General features: G+C 34.9%; 1 protein-coding gene across 1 annotated transcript; it reads right to left on the bottom strand.

Annotated features, from left to right (window-relative positions):
* Positions 1 to 545: 545 nt before the first annotated feature.
* LOC122145573 (fumarylacetoacetase-like) lies at positions 546 to 21,198 on the bottom strand. The gene is made up of 14 exons (XM_042759471.1): positions 21,000 to 21,198; positions 20,434 to 20,544; positions 20,225 to 20,346; positions 19,786 to 19,835; positions 16,034 to 16,124; positions 14,503 to 14,600; positions 12,435 to 12,487; positions 11,317 to 11,416; positions 7,753 to 7,883; positions 3,187 to 3,262; positions 3,057 to 3,103; positions 2,320 to 2,421; positions 1,200 to 1,317; positions 546 to 1,099 (listed from the first exon to the last, which is right to left on the bottom strand). The coding sequence occupies exons 1-14, from the start codon at positions 21,162 to 21,164 to the stop codon at positions 1,029 to 1,031; spliced, it is 1,335 nt and encodes a 444-aa protein (XP_042615405.1). The 5' UTR covers positions 21,165 to 21,198; the 3' UTR covers positions 546 to 1,028.
* Between the last annotated feature and the right edge of the window lie 120 nt (positions 21,199 to 21,318).

Below are 21,318 nucleotides of genomic sequence, written 5' to 3'. Positions count from 1 at the left end.
TGATGTGGTGATGTGAGACAAACCCACCATCACAGACAAAAGGCTCGAGCAGTGACCCGTCATTTTACCTGTTTGACAGTCTGGATCTGCAACTGCAAGAAGAAACACCGCTTCAGGAATCCTTTCAAATATGATGGAGTTAGCAATGACATTAAACATCTTGTTTATCACATATCCAGTTATAATGTTATACAATATCATTTTGCTCATATATAATATACAATACACAATGCTTATATGCTTATAGATAATTTTTGGCTCTGTTTTATTACCTTTGCAATGTATTCTACATCCTTTGCAATCCCAAAATTCACTGCATTACAAAAACCCTTCCAAGATGAAACGTGAGAAATTCCTTTATATACATTCATTCAATTAATACTAAAAAAAAGCAAAAATTATTATTACTTAAAAATGTACTACTTTACCTAATATTTGTGTGGTGTGATGCATTTTTATTGTATCAAATCATTAGCTCAGCAATATGGAATGGCCAAATGCTTTATGGAAATAAAATAAAATAAAATAAAATTGGCTTAAGACAGTTTAAAAGTAATCAGTAACTTTATTGAATATTTTTTTCAGTAACACAGAATGACAAAGCAATTCACAAATGTGTCATTTCTGCAAAAAATAGTTGAACTGCAGAAATTAATGACTGGTTTCAAGCATATGGAACCCAATAAAGATGATACATTACATTTTACTGACATATTTTCCTAAGATCACAGAGGTTATCTAAAGAAACAAGTTGTTTTACATTTTCCTTCATTTTTAATGATATTTAATGACCAATTTTCACAATCCGATCAATCCCGATGGATAAAATCGAGTTCCACCCTACATTATTTCTGTTTTACTCAGAAATACACCAGATTATGAACCCAAAAGGGTTTTACGTTATTTTTAAAAGACCTCTAAACAGGTTGTGAATATTAGACCAGGCATAATACTGTGTTTGCTCGTGTCTGTTTTGTCTGGCTTAGAGGAGGGAAGGAGAGACAGACAGACAGAGAGCTGCGTCACTGTTACAGGGCAGGAAGGATCTTCCCCTCACACAGACCGAATCCCACTCTATAACCCCTGCCCTCACAGTAACCTGCACAGAGAGAGTCCAGAACGACACAACAGAGATCACATTTCCATCAACAGACATCTCTGCAACATTAAACATGCACACACAGACTCTAAAAGCCCACCTGTGAGAGTGACCTCGTCCCCGTCCTTCAGGAAGGTCCTTGTCTCTCCACTGCCGAGGTCAATAGTCTTTGATCCTCGCCACGAGAGCTCCAGCAAAGAGCCGAAACTCTCTGGATCTCATGCACACAGATACAGAGGCAGTACTATATAATACAGCTCAATGCAGAAATATGTCAGTTAAGTTTTTCAAGTAAATATGACAATATGACAAACATATTACTTTTTTATTGTTATTAACTTTTATTTACTCAATTTAATTTGAGATTATATAAAAATATAAATGTGTCTTCCAGTGCATTTATTTAAAAAAACATAAAAATAAATAAAAAATTGAGGTTAATTACTATATTATATAAAGAATTTAATAGATTGAAATGAAATAAAAAATACATGTAACTTCCAGTGTATTTACTTGAATTATTAATTATAGTTAAATGTAGTAATTCAAGTTTATTGTTGTATTATTTATTGATTTTTTTTTAAATAATATTAAAATATAAATATGTGTTCCAGTTTATTTACCTAAATAAATTTATTAATTATTAATATTTTTATTATTATAATTAATCATTAAAATGTAATAATTAAAGTTAATTGTTATATCAGTTACAGAATTAAACAGATTAAGTATAAATGTTTATTTCTCAAGCAATTGTTTTTTACAGAAGACATACATTTCTTAATTATTTGCAATATTTTATGATTATTATTAATATAACTGATTGTAGTTTAAATTAATTATTAATGTTAATTATTATAGTATTTACTGGATTTAATGGTTCAGATTTAATGGTTCCAGTTTACCACCCCTTATTTTTTATATTTAATACTAATATCAAAATATAAATATATATAAATAATTATAGTTACAAATTTAATAATTAATGTTCATTATATTATATTAATATTATTTACATACAATAAAAATATAAATGTGAATTCCATGATATTTACTTAAATTAATAAATACAAGAAATTATAAAATTATTCTTTTAAGGTTTCAGAACTGATCTGACTCGTTAGGCCTTGATCTAAATGGCAAGTTTTCTTTTTCAAGTGTTTCTTTAATGTATTCTATACATCACTGAAACGCTCTCACACACACACACACACACGCACCGGTCCGCTGATGGTGCCTGATGCCAGCAGGTCTCCCGGTCTGACGTTGCATCCGTTGACTGTGTGGTGTGCCAGCTGCTGTTTCATGGACCAGTACATGTACTGAGAAGACACACAACACATTACACGCACCTGCTGTCTGTTACTAAACAAGAAAATGGCTTTCTCTGCATGTGACGATACAGAAAGCGTGGAAATGGAATGGGTTTCTCCCAGAACCGATAACACAAGGAGCCCAACACAGAGGCACTGAGAATGAATAGCTTTGTTTATTTGCTCTGCACAGTCTGTGCTGTTTAAGTGCCTGGTTCACTAATGGAATTATGCAAATCAGGTAATTGCATGAGGTTGCAAATCTAAACTTGGTTACGATGACGCAAACAGACCATATAAACAGCAAGAGTGTGCATTTATGCACAGAAAACGACAAAACAATTCCAGTGGGGATGAAATAATCTCTACTGGGTTCAAAGTGTGGGGTTAGATTTTTATTTGACCCAAATTATCAGTTCTTTTTGTTTCTTGGCTAGCCATTTTGCGTATTTGTGTAGAATATGTTTATCATTGCCTTTTGCAATTCCTTTATGCAATCTCTGATTCTTTCCTGCTCTATGTCTTGTTCAAGCTGGAGCTTTTTCAGGGAAACTCATCAAATGGGTACAGTAAGAGTTGTCAGTATGGGTTACTTCTGGAACAGCAATGTGCCAATGCAAAACAAATGCAAAACTATCTCTTACCTTAAAATTGGATTTGCAAATGGTGGCGGCCTCTCGCATCCCCTCACCTGGACAGAAGAAAACAAGACTGAGCACTGTAACATGCAGCATATGCACAATGACAGATGTTGTTACAGATACTGACACACACCTTTCACAGCGACAAAGAGGTTGATGTTGAACGTGTACAGGTCATCGTGACGCAAGTATGGAAGAGGCACAGGGTCCTGAAATAACAATAAAATTATTTTAAGAAAACTGAGCACACATCTCAGCCAAAACCTGAAAAGTGAAGGAAGAGTACATGGGGGCAGAAAGGTATATCTGAACTCAATATTTGCATCAGGAAGTCAAGGTTTGTCAGACAGCTGCTGGTAGATGCTGGAGCTACATAGTTATGCAGGTAATAAAGTCATTAAATTTGTTACTTGAAGTAAAATATGAAAAACATTTTATTTCAGATAGTTGCCAGAACAACATTTTTTGTTCTCATTTATTTCTCAGTGTTAATCATTTTTCTAAGGTAAAGTCCTATAATACCTAAAACTAATAAATAAAAGTACATACTACATAGACTTTTTTGTTTAAAAACAATACAAACAAAATTTCAAACATTTTAAATAAAATTTGTTTTGGTTGCTGATTGATGGAAATGAGAAAAATGCTGTGTGATGGAGTTGAAATTCATAAATGGATTTAAGCTATTTATTTAACTAAAATTAAAACCATTAAAAACATTTTTATTACTTGAATTAAAACATTAACTGAAATAGAATAAAAATATAAAAATAAAACTTAATATAAACGTGAAATATACAGGTCCTTCTCAAAAAATTAGCATATTGTGAAAAAGTTCATTATTTTCCATAATGTAATGATAAAAATTAAACTTTCATATATTTTAGATTCATTGCACACCAACTGAAATATTTCAGGTCTTTTATTGTTTTAATACTGATGATTTTGGCATACAGCTCATGAAAACCCAAAATTCCTATCTCAAAAAATTAGCATATCATGAAAAGGTTCTCTAAACGAGCTATTAACCTAATCATCTGAATCAACTAATTAACTCTAAACACCTGCAAAAGATTCCTGAGGCTTTTTAAAAACTCCCAGCCTGGTTCATTACTCAAAACCGCAATCATGGGTAAGACTGCCGACCTGACTGCTGTCCAGAAGGCCATCATTGACACCCTCAAGCGAGAGGGTAAGACACAGAAAGAAATTTCTGAACGAATAGGCTGTTCCCAGAGTGCTGTATCAAGGCACCTCAGTGGGAAGTCTGTGGGAAGGAAAAATTGTGGCAAAAAAACGCTGCACAATGAGAAGAGGTGACCGGACCCTGAGGAAGATTGTGTAGAAGGACCGATTCCAGACCTTGGGGGACCTGAGGAAGCAGTGGACTGAGTCTGGAGTAGAAACATCCAGAGCCACCGTGCACAGGCGTGTGCTTTTGAACCAGAAAACAGCGGCAGAAGCGCCTGACCTGGGCTACAGAGAAGCAGCACTGGACTGTTGCTCAGTGGTCCAAAGTACTTTTATCGGATGAAAGCAAATTTTGCATGTCATTCGGAAATCAAGGTGCCAGAGTCTGGAGGAAGACTGGGGAGAAGGAAATGCCAAAATGCCTGAAGTCCAGTGTCAAGTACCCACAGTCAGTGATGGTCTGGGGTGCCATGTCAGCTGCTGGTGTTGGTCCACTGTGTTTTATCAAGGGCAGGGTCAATGCAGCTAGCTATCAGGAGATTTTGGAGCACTTCATGCTTCCATCTGCTGAAAAGCTTTATGGAGATGAAGATTTCGTTTTTCAGCACGACCTGGCACCTGCTCACAGTGCCAAAAACCACTGGTAAATGGTTTACTGACCATGGTATTACTGTGCTCAATTGGCCTGCCAACTCTCCTGACCTGAACCCCATAGAGAATCTGTGGGATATTGTGAAGAGAAAGTTGAGAGACGCAAAGACCCAACACTCTGGATGAGCTTAAGGCCGCTATCGAAGCATCCTGGGCCTCCATAACACCTCAGCAGTGCCACAGGCTGATTGCCTCCATGCCACGCCACATTGAAGCAGTCATTTCTGCAAAAGGATTCCCGACCAAAGTATTGATTGCATAACTGAACATAATTATTTGAAGGTTGACTTTTTTTGTATTAAAATACACTTTTCTTTTATTGGTCGGATGAAAATATGCTAAATTTTTTTGAGATAGGAATTTTGGGTTTTCATGAGCTGTATGCCAAAATCATCAGTATTAAAAACAATAAAAGACCTGAAATATTTCAGTTGGTGTGCAATGAATCTAAAATATATGAAAGTTTAATTTTTATCATTACATTATGGAAAATAATGAACTTTTTCACAATATGCTAATTTTTTGAGAACGACCTGTATGTATATAATATACAAAATCACAAAACAAAATGAACAAAAATACGAAAAACTTTAAAAGAACAGCATTTATATGAAATAGATTGTTTTTAACTATTTAAATGTCTTTATTGTTATTTTTGATCAATTTAATGCATCTTTACAAAATAAAAGTATTATTAAAAAAATAAAAACTAACTCCAAATGGTATGTTTGCTAATTTCCAATAAGGTGAAAATTATTTTCATGTTATGGCCTATAAAATAAATATTATATGGATAAATATTCATCTAGCGCATTTAAAGAGAAGGGGCTCTCAAAAATCAAAAGGCCAAAACCTGAAAAAATCTAGTATTCTAAGATTAGTCATATTAGATAAGCTATATTAGTCATTTAGCAGACGCTTTTACCCAAAGTGACTGAAGTCAATGGAAGCAATCAAAACCAACAAGAGAGCAAAGATATGCAAGAGCTATAACAAGTATCAGTTAGCTTAAAGGGTTAGTTCAGCCAAATATTAAAATTATGTCATTAATGACTCACCCTCATGTCGTTCCAAACCTGTAAGACCTCCGTTCATCTTCGGAACACAGTTTAAGATATTTTAGATTTAGTCCGAGAGCTTTCAGTCCCTCCATTGATAATGTATGTACGGTATACTGTCCACGTCCAGAAAGGTAATAAAAACATCATCAAAGTAGTCCATGTGACATCAGAGGGTCCGTTAGAATATATTGAAGCATCGAAAATACATTTCGGTCCAAAAATAACAAAAATTATGACTTTATTCCGCGACTGCTGTGACTGTTGACGTGCGACGCTGCTGACGTGTTATCTTTGTTATTGGGCGCACCAGAAAACACGTCAGCAGCGTCGTACGTCAACAGTCACAGCAGTCTCGCTCACAACAGACCCGGAAGAGAAGAAAAAAAGCGGAATAAAGTCGTAATTTTTTGTTATTTTTGGAACAAAATGTATTTTCGATGCTTCAATAAATTCCAACGGACCCTCTGATGTCACATGGACTACTTTGATGATGTTTTTATTACCTTTCTGGACGTGGACAGTATACCGTACATACATTTTCAATGGAGGAACAGAAAGCTCTCGGACTAAATCTAAAATATCTTAAACTGTGTTCCGAAGATGAATGGAGGTCTTACGGGTTTGGAACGACATGAGGGTGAGTCATTAATGACATAATTTTAATATTTGGGTGAACTAACCCTTTAATGCAGTACACGTTCAAGGGTTTTACATTTTTTTAAATTATGTAAGAAATAAAAAGAAAACAGATAGAATAGAAAAAGAACAGAGCAAGCTAGTGTTAGAGGCCTTTTTTTGCTTTTGTTAATTGTATAATAAATGTGACCCTGGACCACAAAACCAGTCTTAAGTGTCAATTTTTCAAAGTTAAGATTTACACATCATATGAAAGCTGAATAAATAAGCTTTCCATTGATGTATGGTGTGGTTTGTTAGGATAGGACAATATTTGGTTGAGATACAACTATTTGAAAATCTGGAATCTGATGGTGCAAAAAATCTAAATATTGAGAAAATCGCCTTTTAATTCATCCAAATGAAGTTCTTAGCAATGCATATTACTAATCATAAATTAAGTTTTGATATATTTATGGTAGGAAATTTACAAAATATCTTCATGGAACATGATCTTTACTTAATATCCTAATGATTTTTGGCAAAAAAGAAAGATCTATAATTTTGACCCATACAATGTATTTTTGGCTATTGCTACAAATATACCCCAGTGACTTAAGACTTTTGTAGACTTTTTTAGGTTTTGTAGTCCAGGGTCACAAATAAAAAGAAATCAAATAGAATACAAAAAAAATTGAGAAGCTAGCTAACAAGCAGTTAGTAAATGAACAGAGTGCAAGTCCAAAAGGGGCAAGTTTTTTTTTTTTTTTTAAATAGAATTATAATAGAGTGTGCTAGAGTTAGAAGGTCAAATAAAGATGGAAGAGATGTGTTTTAGCCGATTCTTGAAGACTGCTCGGGTTGAGTTGGGCAGGTCATTCCACCATGAGGGAACATTTAATTTAAAAGTCTGTGAAATATAGAGAGATAGACATAGCATATAGAAATTGGAAGGCATCACATATAGTAATGTATTGCTAGAGTATGATCTTAAAATAAACAGGAAACTTATAAAATATCTAATATAGACTGTTACTGATAAACAGAAAAAGCAGATGCCAGTGTATTGTGCATGCAGCTATTTTCAACCCATTTTTAGGAACAAATGACTGTGTGAATTTATAGCGTCATCCCATTCCCAAAATATTCACACTCTTAGACTTAGAATCGACCCAATTTACCTGGACCGGATTGGGCTCGACAAAGGGCATCAGTGCTTCCATGGGAACGACCCAGGGCGAGATAGTGGTCCCAAAATTCTTGCCCAGGAACGGACCTAATGGAACATATTCCCAAGCCTGGATATCCCGAGCTGCAACATAAAAGAGAAAAAGACACTGTAACCTATAAGGATCAAGCACTGGCATTGTGGCAGTGAGTTTTGTGGGGCTACAAACTTTCTTTAAAACATTTACCCTCGCTGAAAACAGTTTAAATGCATGAGTCCTGAACAATTAGATACATTTACACTCTCTTTAAACTTTATCTCTACTGCTGCTTGCCTGAATCTGGGCATGGATGGATCATTACCTGTGCTACTTCCTCTTCTTTGACTGAATTCAATCAGTTTCTTTAAATTAAATGTGCAGTTATTCACTGCACACATCACTACTCATGCACAAACAGGCTTTGTTCCAAATCCTAGTGACCTGCCTTAAGATGGAACTTTCCATTAAAGACACAACATTCTAAAACTCCAATAAGCATAAGCATACATAATACACACAGATACTGACCAAATTTTAAATTAAAAACTAGTTTTACTGATGTATTGTGGTAATTAATTAATCTTATTTTTTCTATATATAATAGATATAATATATAATACTTCTCTCACTTTGTCTGTCACACATGCAATGCTGCCTTACAGTTTGACTTAAAAAAGGTATCTTTGAACATTGTGGATCAGCCTGTGTAGTTGAAGTGTTCATATGATCCCTCAAAATGCTGAATATGTAGTTGCAACAGTGTGTAAGAGCCTTATCTTAGTGATAAACTCTACGATTTGATTCATTTAAGGAATAATTTGCTGTAGTGTTAAATTTCACACTTCAGCATAATACATTACAGTGCAATATAATTAGATTTTCCAAACCAAAATTTGCTGGCAAAATAAGCCCAATAAAGCTTTTGTCCAGACAAATAAATTCAGTCACATTTGGCGAGATTATTGAATTTGAAACTGCAAGTTTTCAAAAAGTCTGCAGCCTCACAGCATTGACATTCTTTATCCGTCTCATTTCTTTTTTTATTCATTGCGTTTCAAATCCATAAATTTTTCTAGAAATCTCATCCAGACTGATGCATCAGATTATTTCTCACAGCCTTACGCAGAGCAGATGCCATAGAGATGCCACTACACACCATCAAGACGTCGTCGCTCTGCATGAACTCTTCCAAACAGCACAAGATATTCTGGAGCTGTACTCAGATATCTACCCTCTGCATAATTCTGACAGACTCTCGCTAGAAGACATGCAGCATTTCTGAGGAATGTGTTTCAAACGAGAACTGGGACTCGCTTCTGGTGAGGAAGGAACTTTGGAGGAGAAAAGAGAGGCTTTCAAAAAAAAAAAAAAAAAAAAAAAAAACTGCAGGGAAGAAAACACTGAATGTAAAGTAAAATCTGGAAGGAAGCAGCCAAAAAAGCCATAAGCATTCCTGAGACAGTTTGTCATTGAAACGAAAACACAAATGCATGTCCAAGATAATGGCAAATATAAAATACATAAAAAGCACAAAAGTAAATAAATACACAAAAATATTGGGCAAAATATTACATTTGTAAATTGCTTCTTGATGCATTTTGTGATACTTAGTGATGCATTTTAAGTTTGAACAAATGATGAAAAATGTTTACTATATAATATAATATTTCTATCGATTTGTCTGTCATGCATGCAGTGCTATGTAGGTCACAAAGTTTTGCAACAGAGCAAGACAGTAATGCATGTGCAAAATAACGGCAAATATAAAATACATAAAAAGTAAATAAACATGCACAATTATTGGGAAAAATAGTACATTTTTAAAATTGCAAGTAGTCATTTTTTAATTGCAACTTATCGATGCATATTAATACTGAACATTAAAATTTTTATATATAATAGCCTATTTCTCTTACTTTTCTTAGTTTTCAAAGTTTTGCAACAGAGCAGAGCAAAAATTTAATGCATGTGAAAAATAATAGCAAATATAAAATACATAAAAAGTACAAAAGTAAATAAACAAGGGCTACAACTAATGATTATTTTGATAATCGATTAGTCGGCCGATTATTTTTCCGATTAATTCTGATTTAGTTTCTGTTATTTCCTTATTCTGTAAATGTAAGAAACGTCTTACATTGTGTTCAACTGGCACTATGCTATGTATTAGCTTGAAGTTTAAAATAAAAATTCTCATGTTTCGGGCAGTTTGGATCATGCATCTTTCCCGCAGCAGTTTCATCCACTATTTTTAGATGCATTTCGTTCATAGAAATGCATTAGTCACTGCTGTAATTTGATGTGACTGGCGGAAGTTTTCCATGCGTGGTGGGCAGATGCGACTATTCGATAATGACATTCATTGTCGATTATTTTCATTATCGATTATTATCGATTTAATCAATTAGTTGTTGCAGTCCTAAAATAAACACACAAAAATATTGGGCAAAATAGTAAATTAAAATGTTAAATTGCAACTAGCAATTTTTATATTACAAAACAAAAAAAATTATTAGAACTTATTGATGCATTTTGCTATCAACAAATTAATTTTTTAATATTTTATATAATATTTCTCTAACTTTGCAAGTTTTGCAGCAGAGCAGAGCAATACAGTAATGCATATGCAAAATAATGCAAATGCATTTAGGTTAAAAAGCAAACAAAAGTATACAAAAGTGAGTGAAAAATCCTTTAAATTGACAATTTTGGTTTCCAAACATCTCTTGAATTTTTATGGTTTCTTACTGATTATATTTTTTGATTGGATTGGCACAAACCATTAAAAGTCAGACGACGTGTATTTTACTTTGCCACAAAACAGCATTCTGTGAAAGGAAACTGAACAGCTAAGCAGATGCTGTGTAAACGGACGTAGTTTGGCATGCACACTTCACCAAGCATCTCCCTCTGCCTCCTCACCCTAAAAGTGTTTCTCATTTCCCAAGTCTGCTTAACGGCTCATAAAAATGCAATGTGTTAAGTGTGCTCAACAAGGAGCCATCTGAGTTTTAGAAAGAGACAGAGGACTAATAAAAAGAATTAACAGCGGTTGTTGCTCAGAAATGGCACTCTTGCCTGACCAGGAAACACCTCTAGATCCCGCCACGTCTGACTCACTGTGCCAAGCTTCTCTGAACAGTTTAAAAACCTTTCAAGATATAATTAAAATTCTCTCAAGTGAAACCAAGTTGTGTTATGATTCATAAATTGAGATTTACAATACTATTTCATTGTGTTTGATTGGACACGACTAGACAAATGAAAAGCAAGACTGAGGTTTTTTTGTGGCAAGATGGTAGTGCAAAATGCAATGTAAAGTACTTAATTTGGTTTAATGACATGTGAACTTCTTAAAAAAGTCCTTCATTCCAGTATAGATACATGATAATACTAAAGTATGGAATTCAGCCATTTTTCTTTCACTCTCAAATTTCAGCTGTTTTTCACACTTGTGTTGCAATATTTAGCTTATATAAGCTGATATAAGATCTTAGATGATTTGGGAGAGTATGCACTGCAGATGTTATTTCTCACCGCTCCAGTCATTCATAAGCACCATGCCGAAGATGTGCTCGTGAGCCTTCTCCACTGGAATGGGCTCTCCCAGCTTGTTCCCTTTTCCCACAAAGAACGCCTGAAAGACAAATGTCACATTAAATATGTAATATCAGCATATCTCATCCTAAATTCATATGCTTAGAATATTGCAGCATATTTAGTGAGACAAGTATTTGCATAAGCAAACAGAAGGCTAGTGCAAGGCAAGGTGCCATAGAGATTAAATAATACATTGTTACCCAAGTAGCACATAACTGCATGAGTAAATAACAGAGAGTCTCGCACCACTTATAAGTTCATTACATCAAACCTAAATGGATTTTCTGGTCACTTTTACTGTTGCACAAATAAATAACATTAATACATTTTAAATATTGCAAAGTCACTGTAGACTATATTTAACAAAGAAAAAGTGACAGTAAAAACAACAAAAATGGTTTAATGCATCTAAAAATCATAATTTTTATTGTTTTATTATTGCATATGAATTAAAATTATGAAATGTTTAGTAAATAACTATTAAATATTTAGGAGTTTTATTGATTTTGTCAAACATTCTGAATCTCCAGCATTCCAGCATTTGTCTGTTTGGTTTAAAATGATCTGTTCATCTGTTTGAATTAAAAAAAAAAATCACAGTTTTAAGCCATTTCAGGGCAAATAACATAAATAAATAAATATATATGTGTGTGTGTGTGTGTGTGTGTGTGTGTGTGTGTGTGTGTGTGTGTGTGTACAGTATGTCAAGAATCTCAAAATATCTCAAATATCAACTGTGAAATATCGAGATTTATCGCTTAGATCTAACATAAATCATATAGTATAAACAGCAACAGAATAACAGCATCACTGCGAGGAGAAAGTGACAAATTGAGTGCAATTTTGGAAACATTTCCACTGAAAGTACCTTTCTTGTAAAGACATTCTCTTGAGATTACGTGCCTTGTTTATGGGAACAATGGGGAAGGATTGAGATCTATGTAAGACTTTAGCTCCTTACATCATCGCTGCATGGGACTGAATCAGCAACAACTCACAATAACATGCTCTACTAATAAACTAATGATCTAATATCACATAACACTTTAACTCACCATCTCTAACTCTATATCTAGCTGCTTGCTGGGTCCAAAGATGGGCGGCTGAGCTGAAAGAGAAACATAGTTATGAAACAACCAGATTTCAAGCTGTTTTGATGGATTTCTCAGCAGAGTTCATTACAGACTGAATCTGCATAATATTTATAGTGGCCACTTGAACACGTGTCAGATAGTTCTCAAGAGAGGCTGTAATAATGAACGGTGCGGGTTTGCTGACCAATGAGAGCAATTATTTAACGTACAGGAAAATATCATAAGAGCCTCATCATCCAAGCTGCATGGAGGTTTTTCATGAAACATGGTGCTATTAATCAGCCTGTTATTGCTTTAATGTCTATGATGCAAAAAGGCAAATGCACATATTGTTTTTTATTAATGTGCTGACTGTGCCATATGTTAATGCACAACACATTATTCACACAGAGAATACTGCAATGTGCACTTAACTGCAAAAATTAACTTCAAAATATTTTGCAACGAAAACAAAGTCTGTTTTAGGACCATTAAGATTTTATTTTGCATTGTAAATATTTTTAATGGCAATTAAAAGAATAGTTGACAGAAAAAATCCTGAAAATGTGCTCACCCTTAGTCAATCTAAGATGTAAAAGAGTTTGTTTCTTCATCAGAACAGATCTGTAGAAATGTAGCATTACATCACTTGTTCACCAGTGGATCCTTTGCAGTGAATGGGTGCCGTCAGAATGAGAGTCCAAACAGCTGATAAAAACATCACAATAATCCTCACCACTCCATAACAAATCCAAATTTATCGTAAAAATAAAATCTTATTGTTTGTAAGAAACAAAGCCATCATTGAGGCATTTTAACTTTAAACCATCGCTTCTGACCAAAATATGAGTCCACAATCCATAATAATGCTTGTCCTCTCATATCAAAATCCATTAATATATTTGTTTAAAACCGTTTTCACTTGTAGAGGTGCTTGATCTGTGCATATTTCTCTCCTGATTCAGATGAGACGACTTTTTCACTGGTGAATGTCACACAAGACATTAACTGATGGACTGGAGTGGTGTGGATTACTTGTGGATTATACTACGGGGCCATTGAATGCTTGAATCTGATTGGCTGACGAACGTTCTGAGGTGTGCAATTATTTTCTGGGAAACGCATGGCGAACTTAGTTCCAGGCAGCTCTCTCTTGACCACATTACAGTTCCATATCACTTCGCACATAGTAAAGCTATAATAACAGAAATTACAGGACTCACAAAAACAACAACATGACCTACAATTTTCAGAAAGTAAATACACATGACATTTCTCACTAGCGAGGTAATAACAGCGCTGTTTAGAGATGCTGCTGCAGTCTAATTCAAACAAGCGCTCTCTCTCTCTCTCTCTCTCTCTTTCTCTGTGAGTCTCTGTCTCTCTCGCTCTCTTTCTAATAACTTCATTAATAACTGCATTAGAATGCTTTAGACAGCTCAAGCCTCCATTACCAGCTTTAAATTGACATTTTGGAACCAGCAAAAGAGGCGCTGGAAGAGATGCCAAAGAAATAATCCTATTCACAATAGCGATTTAAGTACAAAAACTGGATGAATCCCTTTAAATGTATCATCTGATCTATGTCTTGAGGTGTGGTAACCGTAGTACAAGAATAATAAACTACTCTCCGCCGAATAATAATATAAAAAAAACTCGCCGCATCACCACCACCTCTGTTCATTATTTTTCTAACAAATAAATCAATGGCCCGTCGTCAATTATTCCTTACTTATTGTGATGTTTTTATCAGCTGTTTGGACTCTCATTCTGATGGCACCCATTCACTGCAGAGGATCCATTGGTGAGCAACTGATGTAATGCTACATTTCTCCAAATCTGTTCTGATGAAGAAACAAACTCATCTGCATCTTGTGGGTTGAGGGTGAATACATTTTCAGCAAATTTTCATTTTTGGGTGAGCTATTCCTTGAAGCAAAATCAAACAGAAACAATACAGTTTATTTTTCATTTTTGTAAATTCTAAATTTACAGCAGAGGGACTTCTTATGTTGACGAGTCTGTGGTTTCTCCTCCATCTTTTGTTTACCTGCGTCCGGCCTCATCTGTCCTCGAGGTCTTCTGATTGGTGCTCCAGAGACGACCACAGATGAAGCTCTCCCATGATACCCCACTGGCAGCCTCAGCCTACAGGATACAAGATAATATGTCATTCCCTTTATCACAACACGTAACTTTCTACCAGTGCTTTAGATGTGGGGTCTTTTTATCTTTTGGGTGAATTCCGCATCATTTAAGACATCCAAAAATGACATTTCTGTCATCATTTACTCCTCCTTGTGTTGCTCTAATCCAGACCTGCATGACTTGCTTTGTTCTCCAGAACATAAAAGAAGACTTTATGAAGAACAGCAGATAAAAAATAATGGCTTTAATGGAAAAACATTGAAATATTGTCAGATTTAGCCTTCAGTTATACATAACACACACACACACACATTGTTTTATATTTATATATATAAAAAATTAATAATATGTAAATAAATTCCACTTTAATATTTAGAGTAAATGCACACTGATTGCCTAAATATTATGCATTTAGGCTTCAACAAAAAACTCTTATATATAGCAAATCATTTAATTATTTATTACAGAGGAATAAAAATATTAAGCATTTATCACATTAAAAAACATATGTTCTCTACCTATTCACAATGATGGCATTTCTTTATACAATAATGATGTGCTTTCAATGGAGGTCAATATAAATGGGGAACCTTGGTTTTTAAAGTATATACATTTCCAGCTAGGATAATACTTTAATTTAGAAGTTTATATGCATAATCATTGCAAATTATCGTATACAGTTTCAGTAGTAATTTAACATCCATTTCACTATATTAGATACTCCTCGAGCAAAGAACTGAAACTCTTTGCATTGAAAAAAGCAAAAAGAATTCTCCTTATGTGTTTCACAGAAAAAAAATAATAACAGCATGACGGTTTGGAGCGACATGAGGGTGAGTAAATACTGACAGAATTTACACTTCTGTGCGACCTACTTTTTTAACGTTTCAGTTCAAATCCTACTCCAAAATTCACCCCGGCCACAAAAGCCCAGCTCAGGCCCGTGGCTTCAAGCCCAATGTAAATCAACTATAGATTTTCCTCCAGACTAATTCTCATTCTTTCCTGAAGAAGTGACACGCGTTTGGAAAGGCCCGGTGACAGACTGACTAAGCCGAGGGGAACTTTAGGTAGGTGAGCTGCTGAAATTAAATTTCAGAAAACTTCCCTCTTCATTTCCACACGAGTCCTTGTTCTGTCTTCGGGCGAATGACTCCCTCTCTGGGCCTTGTAAGTGAAAATGTGACAAGAAATACGGTTCTGTCTTGGAGGGAATAGTTATTGCACAAGACATTTTTCACAGCGAGCTGGAAAATGCGCAGGTGCATTATTTAGCCTGACAGGCGTACGCTAGGAAAGAATAAAGCTAGTGTTTATGGGAATAACTTACAGGAACTTTTCTGGGTCTTTAAAACTCGAATTGATTCGGCTGCACGCTTGCTTCAGATGTTAGTATTTAAGAGGGTGAGGAATATTAATAGGCTGTCACGTACCAGTTGGGCATCAAGGCGTTTTCTTTTCCACGGAACATTATTCCAACATTGGTGGCATGATCTCTCGATGAGTAAAAGTCTGTGTAGTCGCCTGTTGCAGAGAAGGGAGAATAAAAGATGACTTCTGTCAGACATGTGCTCAGGTTTATTGTCTGTCATAATTCAGTTCACTACATTAAAGAAATATCTCAACCAGAAATGAAAGTTCTGTCATCAATAACTAATCCTCTTGCTTTGTGTGAGAAAATAAATGATACATTTATGACTGAAACTTCTGTCTATTTTATGTCCACCTCCGCCGTTGCTCTCAAATCTCAATTTTCAGTTTTGAATTGGTCATGTGACATTTCATCACTAATGACATTTGGTATTAATTATGCAAAATCTGATGCAGTGTTCCTAAAAGTGATTTCAGAGCCCCAGTGGAGAGTAAAGATCATTTATTTTGTGTTTCATGGAAGAAAGAAAGTAATGCAAGCTGGAATAACAGAACAACATTTACAAAAATTAATTATTTACATAAAAGTAATACACTACCGTTTAAAAGTTTGGAATAATTAAGATTTTTTAATGTTTTTGAATCCAATGTTGGATTTATTTGATCAAAAATACAGTAAAAACAACATTGTTATTAATAAATATTATTACAATAAAAAATTATTGTTTTCTATTTGAATATAGCAAAAAACTGTTAATAATAATAATAACCATTAGTTATCATTTAGCACCAGTATTAACTATGAATATAGTATTAACTATGAAGATTTTCCAAAGAAACCCAAGATTACAGGACTTAACGACTACAGACCTGTGGCTCTAAACATCTGTCGTCATGAAGTCGTTTGAAAAAACTGGTTCTGGCTTATCTGAAGGACATCACTGGACCCTTACTGGACCCCCTGCAGTTTGCTTACCGAGCAAACAGGTCTGTGGATGATGCAATCAACATGGGATTGCACTTCATCCTGCAACATCTGGACAAAACAGGGACTTATGTGAGGATCCTGTTTGTGGACTTCAGTTCGGCTTTCAAACACCATCATCCCAACAGTCCTCCAGACCAAACTGACCCAGCTCTCTGTTCCTAGTTCTATCTGTCAGTGGATCACCAGCTTTCTGACAGATAGGCAACAGCTAGTGAGACTGGGGAAATTCATGTCCAACAGCTGCTCCACCAACACTGGTGCCCCTCAGGGATGTGTTCTCTCCCCCCTGCTCTTCTCGCTGTACACCAACGACTGCACCTCAAAAGACCCCTTTGTCAAGCTCCTGAAGTTTGCAGACGACACCACACTCATCGGTCTCATCCAGGACGGTGACGAGTCTGCTTACAGACAAGAGGTTGAGCAGCTGGCTGTCTGGTGCAGTCTTAACAACCTGGAGCTGAACACGCTCAAAACAGTGGAGATGATCGTGGACTTCAGAAGAAACCCCCCTGCACACCCCCCCCACTCACCATCATGAACAGCACTGTGGCTGCAGTGGAGTCATTCAGATTCCTGGGAACCACCATCTCTCAGGACCTGAAGTGGGACAATCACATTGACTCCATTGTTAAAAAGGCCCAAACAAAGGCTGTACTTCCTTCGCCAGCTGAGGAAGTTTAACCTGCCACAGGAGCTGCTGAAACAGTTCTACTCAGCCGTCATTGAGTCTGTCCTGTGCACTTCAATAACTGTGTGGTTTGGTTCAGCTACAAAATCAGACATCAGAAGACTACAGAGAACGGTTCGGACTGCTGAAAGGATTATTGGTACTCCCCTGCCCACCCTTCAAGAACTGTATACATCCAGAGTGAGGAAAAGGGCTCAGAAAATCACTCTGGATCCCTCACACCCAAGTTACCCCATCTTTGAACTCTTGCCATCTGGCCGGCGCTTCAGAGCCGCAAATACCAGGACAGTCAGGCACAAGAAAAAGTTTCTTCCCCCAGGCAATCTACCTCATGAACAGTTAAATGTTCCCCACTTATACAATAAAATGTGCAATATCCTTATATTTATTTGTTACCCCTTCATCCTAGTACATCCCTGCATCTTACTCAATCCAATTCCATTATCATTTATAGCACAATTGTTTATACACTTATTTATCTGCAAAGGGTTTTTATTTATTTTTTTTTTTTTGACTGTGTGTTGTTGTCTTTTGTGTACTGGAAGCTTATGTCACTAAAACAAATTGTAAAGGTCCTTGCACACTGAATCCCAAATTTTCATATGCGAAACATTTTATTCAAATTAAAACAAATAACTGAGAAAGAATCAGGATATAAGAATGATTTCTGAAAGATCATGTGACACCGAAGACTGGAGTAATGATGCTGAAAATTCAGCTTTGCATCACAAGAATACATTATATTTTATTTTAAATTATTACTGGTAATTTTATTTTTTTTTTGATCAAATAAATTCATAATCAAATAAAATAAGCCACTTTCAAAAACATTTTAAAAATATTGGAAAAAAAAAAAAAAAAAAAAAAAAAAAAAAAAAAAAAAAAAAAAAAATATATATATATATATATATATATATATATATATATATATATATATATATATATATATATATATATATATATATATATATATATATATATATATATATATATATTATTATTATTATTATTATTTCAAACTTCTGACTGGTAGTGTAAATGTAAAAGTACATTTTGGGATGAACTATCCCTGTAACGCCTTCAAGCCGATATGAAAAACACCTTTCACAAGGTCTTCCAACTTTCCCACATCCAGAAACTTGTTTACAAACGAAACATTCATTCAAGAATCACTAGATTTTTAACTTGTATTTAGGGCCTCATCTTGGCCATGCACCTGCAGACATCTGTCATTATTTACTAATTAAGCGTGCTCATATAATGCGATTTTTCTCCATTGTCTCTCGAGACAGAAGGATGCCGATATAGTGCAAGAAAGACCAATAAAGAATTCAGTATTTAATTAATATGATAACATCATTATCGGATACATTTTGAATCTGATCAGCATTCTGTCAATGTAAATCAATAGTAGATTTTTATACTTTAATCTTGCATTGCTTACAAGAGTATCAAGCATTAAAAACTATAACGTTTTCAAAAAATATCATAAAAAATATTCTATAAATAATAATACATGCTAAAATAACTGCATAAGTTAGAAGGGTAATTCAACACTGACAAGTTTTTAATAAACGTTGGCTGTTTATGCAGTAGAAACTGCTTTTTCTTTCTTTTTTAAATCTGTGCTATCCTAAAAAGGGCTGTAATTAATAAACGTAGGAAAACATCCCATAATGCACAACAAACAGAAGGCTGTAATCTTTCATGGCATGAGAGAGGGTTTGTGAATGGCTCTGACAGATATAGTTAGTGAACAGTGCACTCTAGTGATCATTATGGAACAGAACCAGGACTTTCCTCTACATGAAAGTGTTGATGCATGTATTATTCATCAGTGCATGGCCTTCCAAAAAAAAATCAGTGTCTTAATAATCTTTCATCAAAATGTAATAACCTGCTCCACCTCAGCTTTGCTTTTCAGCAGTCATCAGAAACCCCTCTTATTTTTTAACTCTTCAGTATGTTACACCACTTCTCCTGATCCAATCAAATCTTTATGGATAAAGTTAAGTCCATACATACATGTTTTCATCATGAATATCCTGGTTTATTCTGAAATATATCAATCATGGAATTAAAACTGCATATGAAGTACAACCCAGAGATAAAGCCGTCTGTTTCACTGTCGCACTCACCGATCTCAGCTGGGAGATGCATCACTGCAGAACTCTGCTGAACAAAAGCCCTGGAAATCACACACACACACACACACACACACACACACACACACACACACAAACACAATGCCATAAGGAACTTTCCTTCAGCTTTCAGATTTAAATAATTAAGTAAATTAATCTTAAATAAATCAATAAAATAATAATAAATAAAACTTTTCTTCAGCTTCCTGATTAAAACAAATAAATTACTACAGTTATATAAAGAAATAAAACAATAAATAAATAATAATGATAAATAAAAAAATAACAAATGCATAAATGCGCATCTACATTTTAAAATGTTGCATAATGCGTACCGTTCCACTTATAGGCAGCATACAGTGCATACTAAGTAATATACAGTAAGAAGTACAGTAACAAATTGAAATATCCATATCGTGGGAGGGACATTTACCGGCTTCTTAAATTGACGTCATCACGCAGCGTGGACTCGTTTGCAGCTAGAAGCATCTGGAGGCACTTTCTCGCCTCTCTCCAAGCATCATAACCCAGAGCCATAAATGCATTGAGTGTGGGCTTTGATGAAGAAGAAGAAAAAAAAAAAACATAAGGATGCAGAAGAATCTATAATACTTGATACAAACCTACACTGATGAAGCTCACCTGTTCAAACACATCCTGATGAGGTCCAAGAGCCGGTCCATTGAAAAGATGCTTGATTACACTGAGGTCCAAAATCTGGTCTCCAATAGCAATGCCGATTCTGTGCCTGGGCTGGTTTATCCAAATATGTGGTATAAGTTAGAAATGACCTTTTTGATTTGAAAATTTTGCATGGATTATAGATGTTCCAAAAGACTTTACATGCTCAACGTCACAAATTATATATATATATATATATATATATATATATATATATATATATATATATATATATATATATATATATATATATATATAGTAACCTTTAATGCACATTATACTATTGCAATATTGTAAAAGCCAATAAAGCTTTGTTGACAATTAAGGTTTATTTTAGATTTTCAGTGTGCATTCTGACCTTTGAAACTTTGTGTCCACGCAGAAATTCGACGGAAGAAATAATATTCTAAGTAACATCATTTAGTCGTTTTATAAAGTTAAAACACGCTCTCATTACATAAGACTTTGTTAATTCAGTTCGACCAAACATACTGTAATTCCCAGGACTAAATAAAGCGTGTACTCACATTATCCGGCGTGGAAAAAACTCCGTAAGGCAAGTTGTGATAAGAAAAGTCACTTTTCTCCTCCACTTTTACGAAAGACATTTTGAAGTTGCAGTCGTACTCTGAAATAATCCTCAGAGTAAAGAGCAACGCGAGTAACCTCTTCCAGATGTTCACTTGAGACATATGAAAGTTACCGCCTCACGTGTCGAAGCGGCGAGCCAATCAGAGACGCGCACTTCTGTCCTCCCTACATCAAGTACGCTTCGTCTATTCGACGTGACTCAGCAGAAAAGTACCAAGCGCAGAACGTTACTTATAGGGTATGGTTTCCATTACT

This window comes from Cyprinus carpio, chromosome A7 (genome assembly GCF_018340385.1).
Source record: "Cyprinus carpio isolate SPL01 chromosome A7, ASM1834038v1, whole genome shotgun sequence".
Lineage (NCBI taxonomy): Eukaryota > Metazoa > Chordata > Actinopteri > Cypriniformes > Cyprinidae > Cyprinus > Cyprinus carpio.
This window is presented reverse-complemented; position numbering and strand designations above follow the sequence as displayed.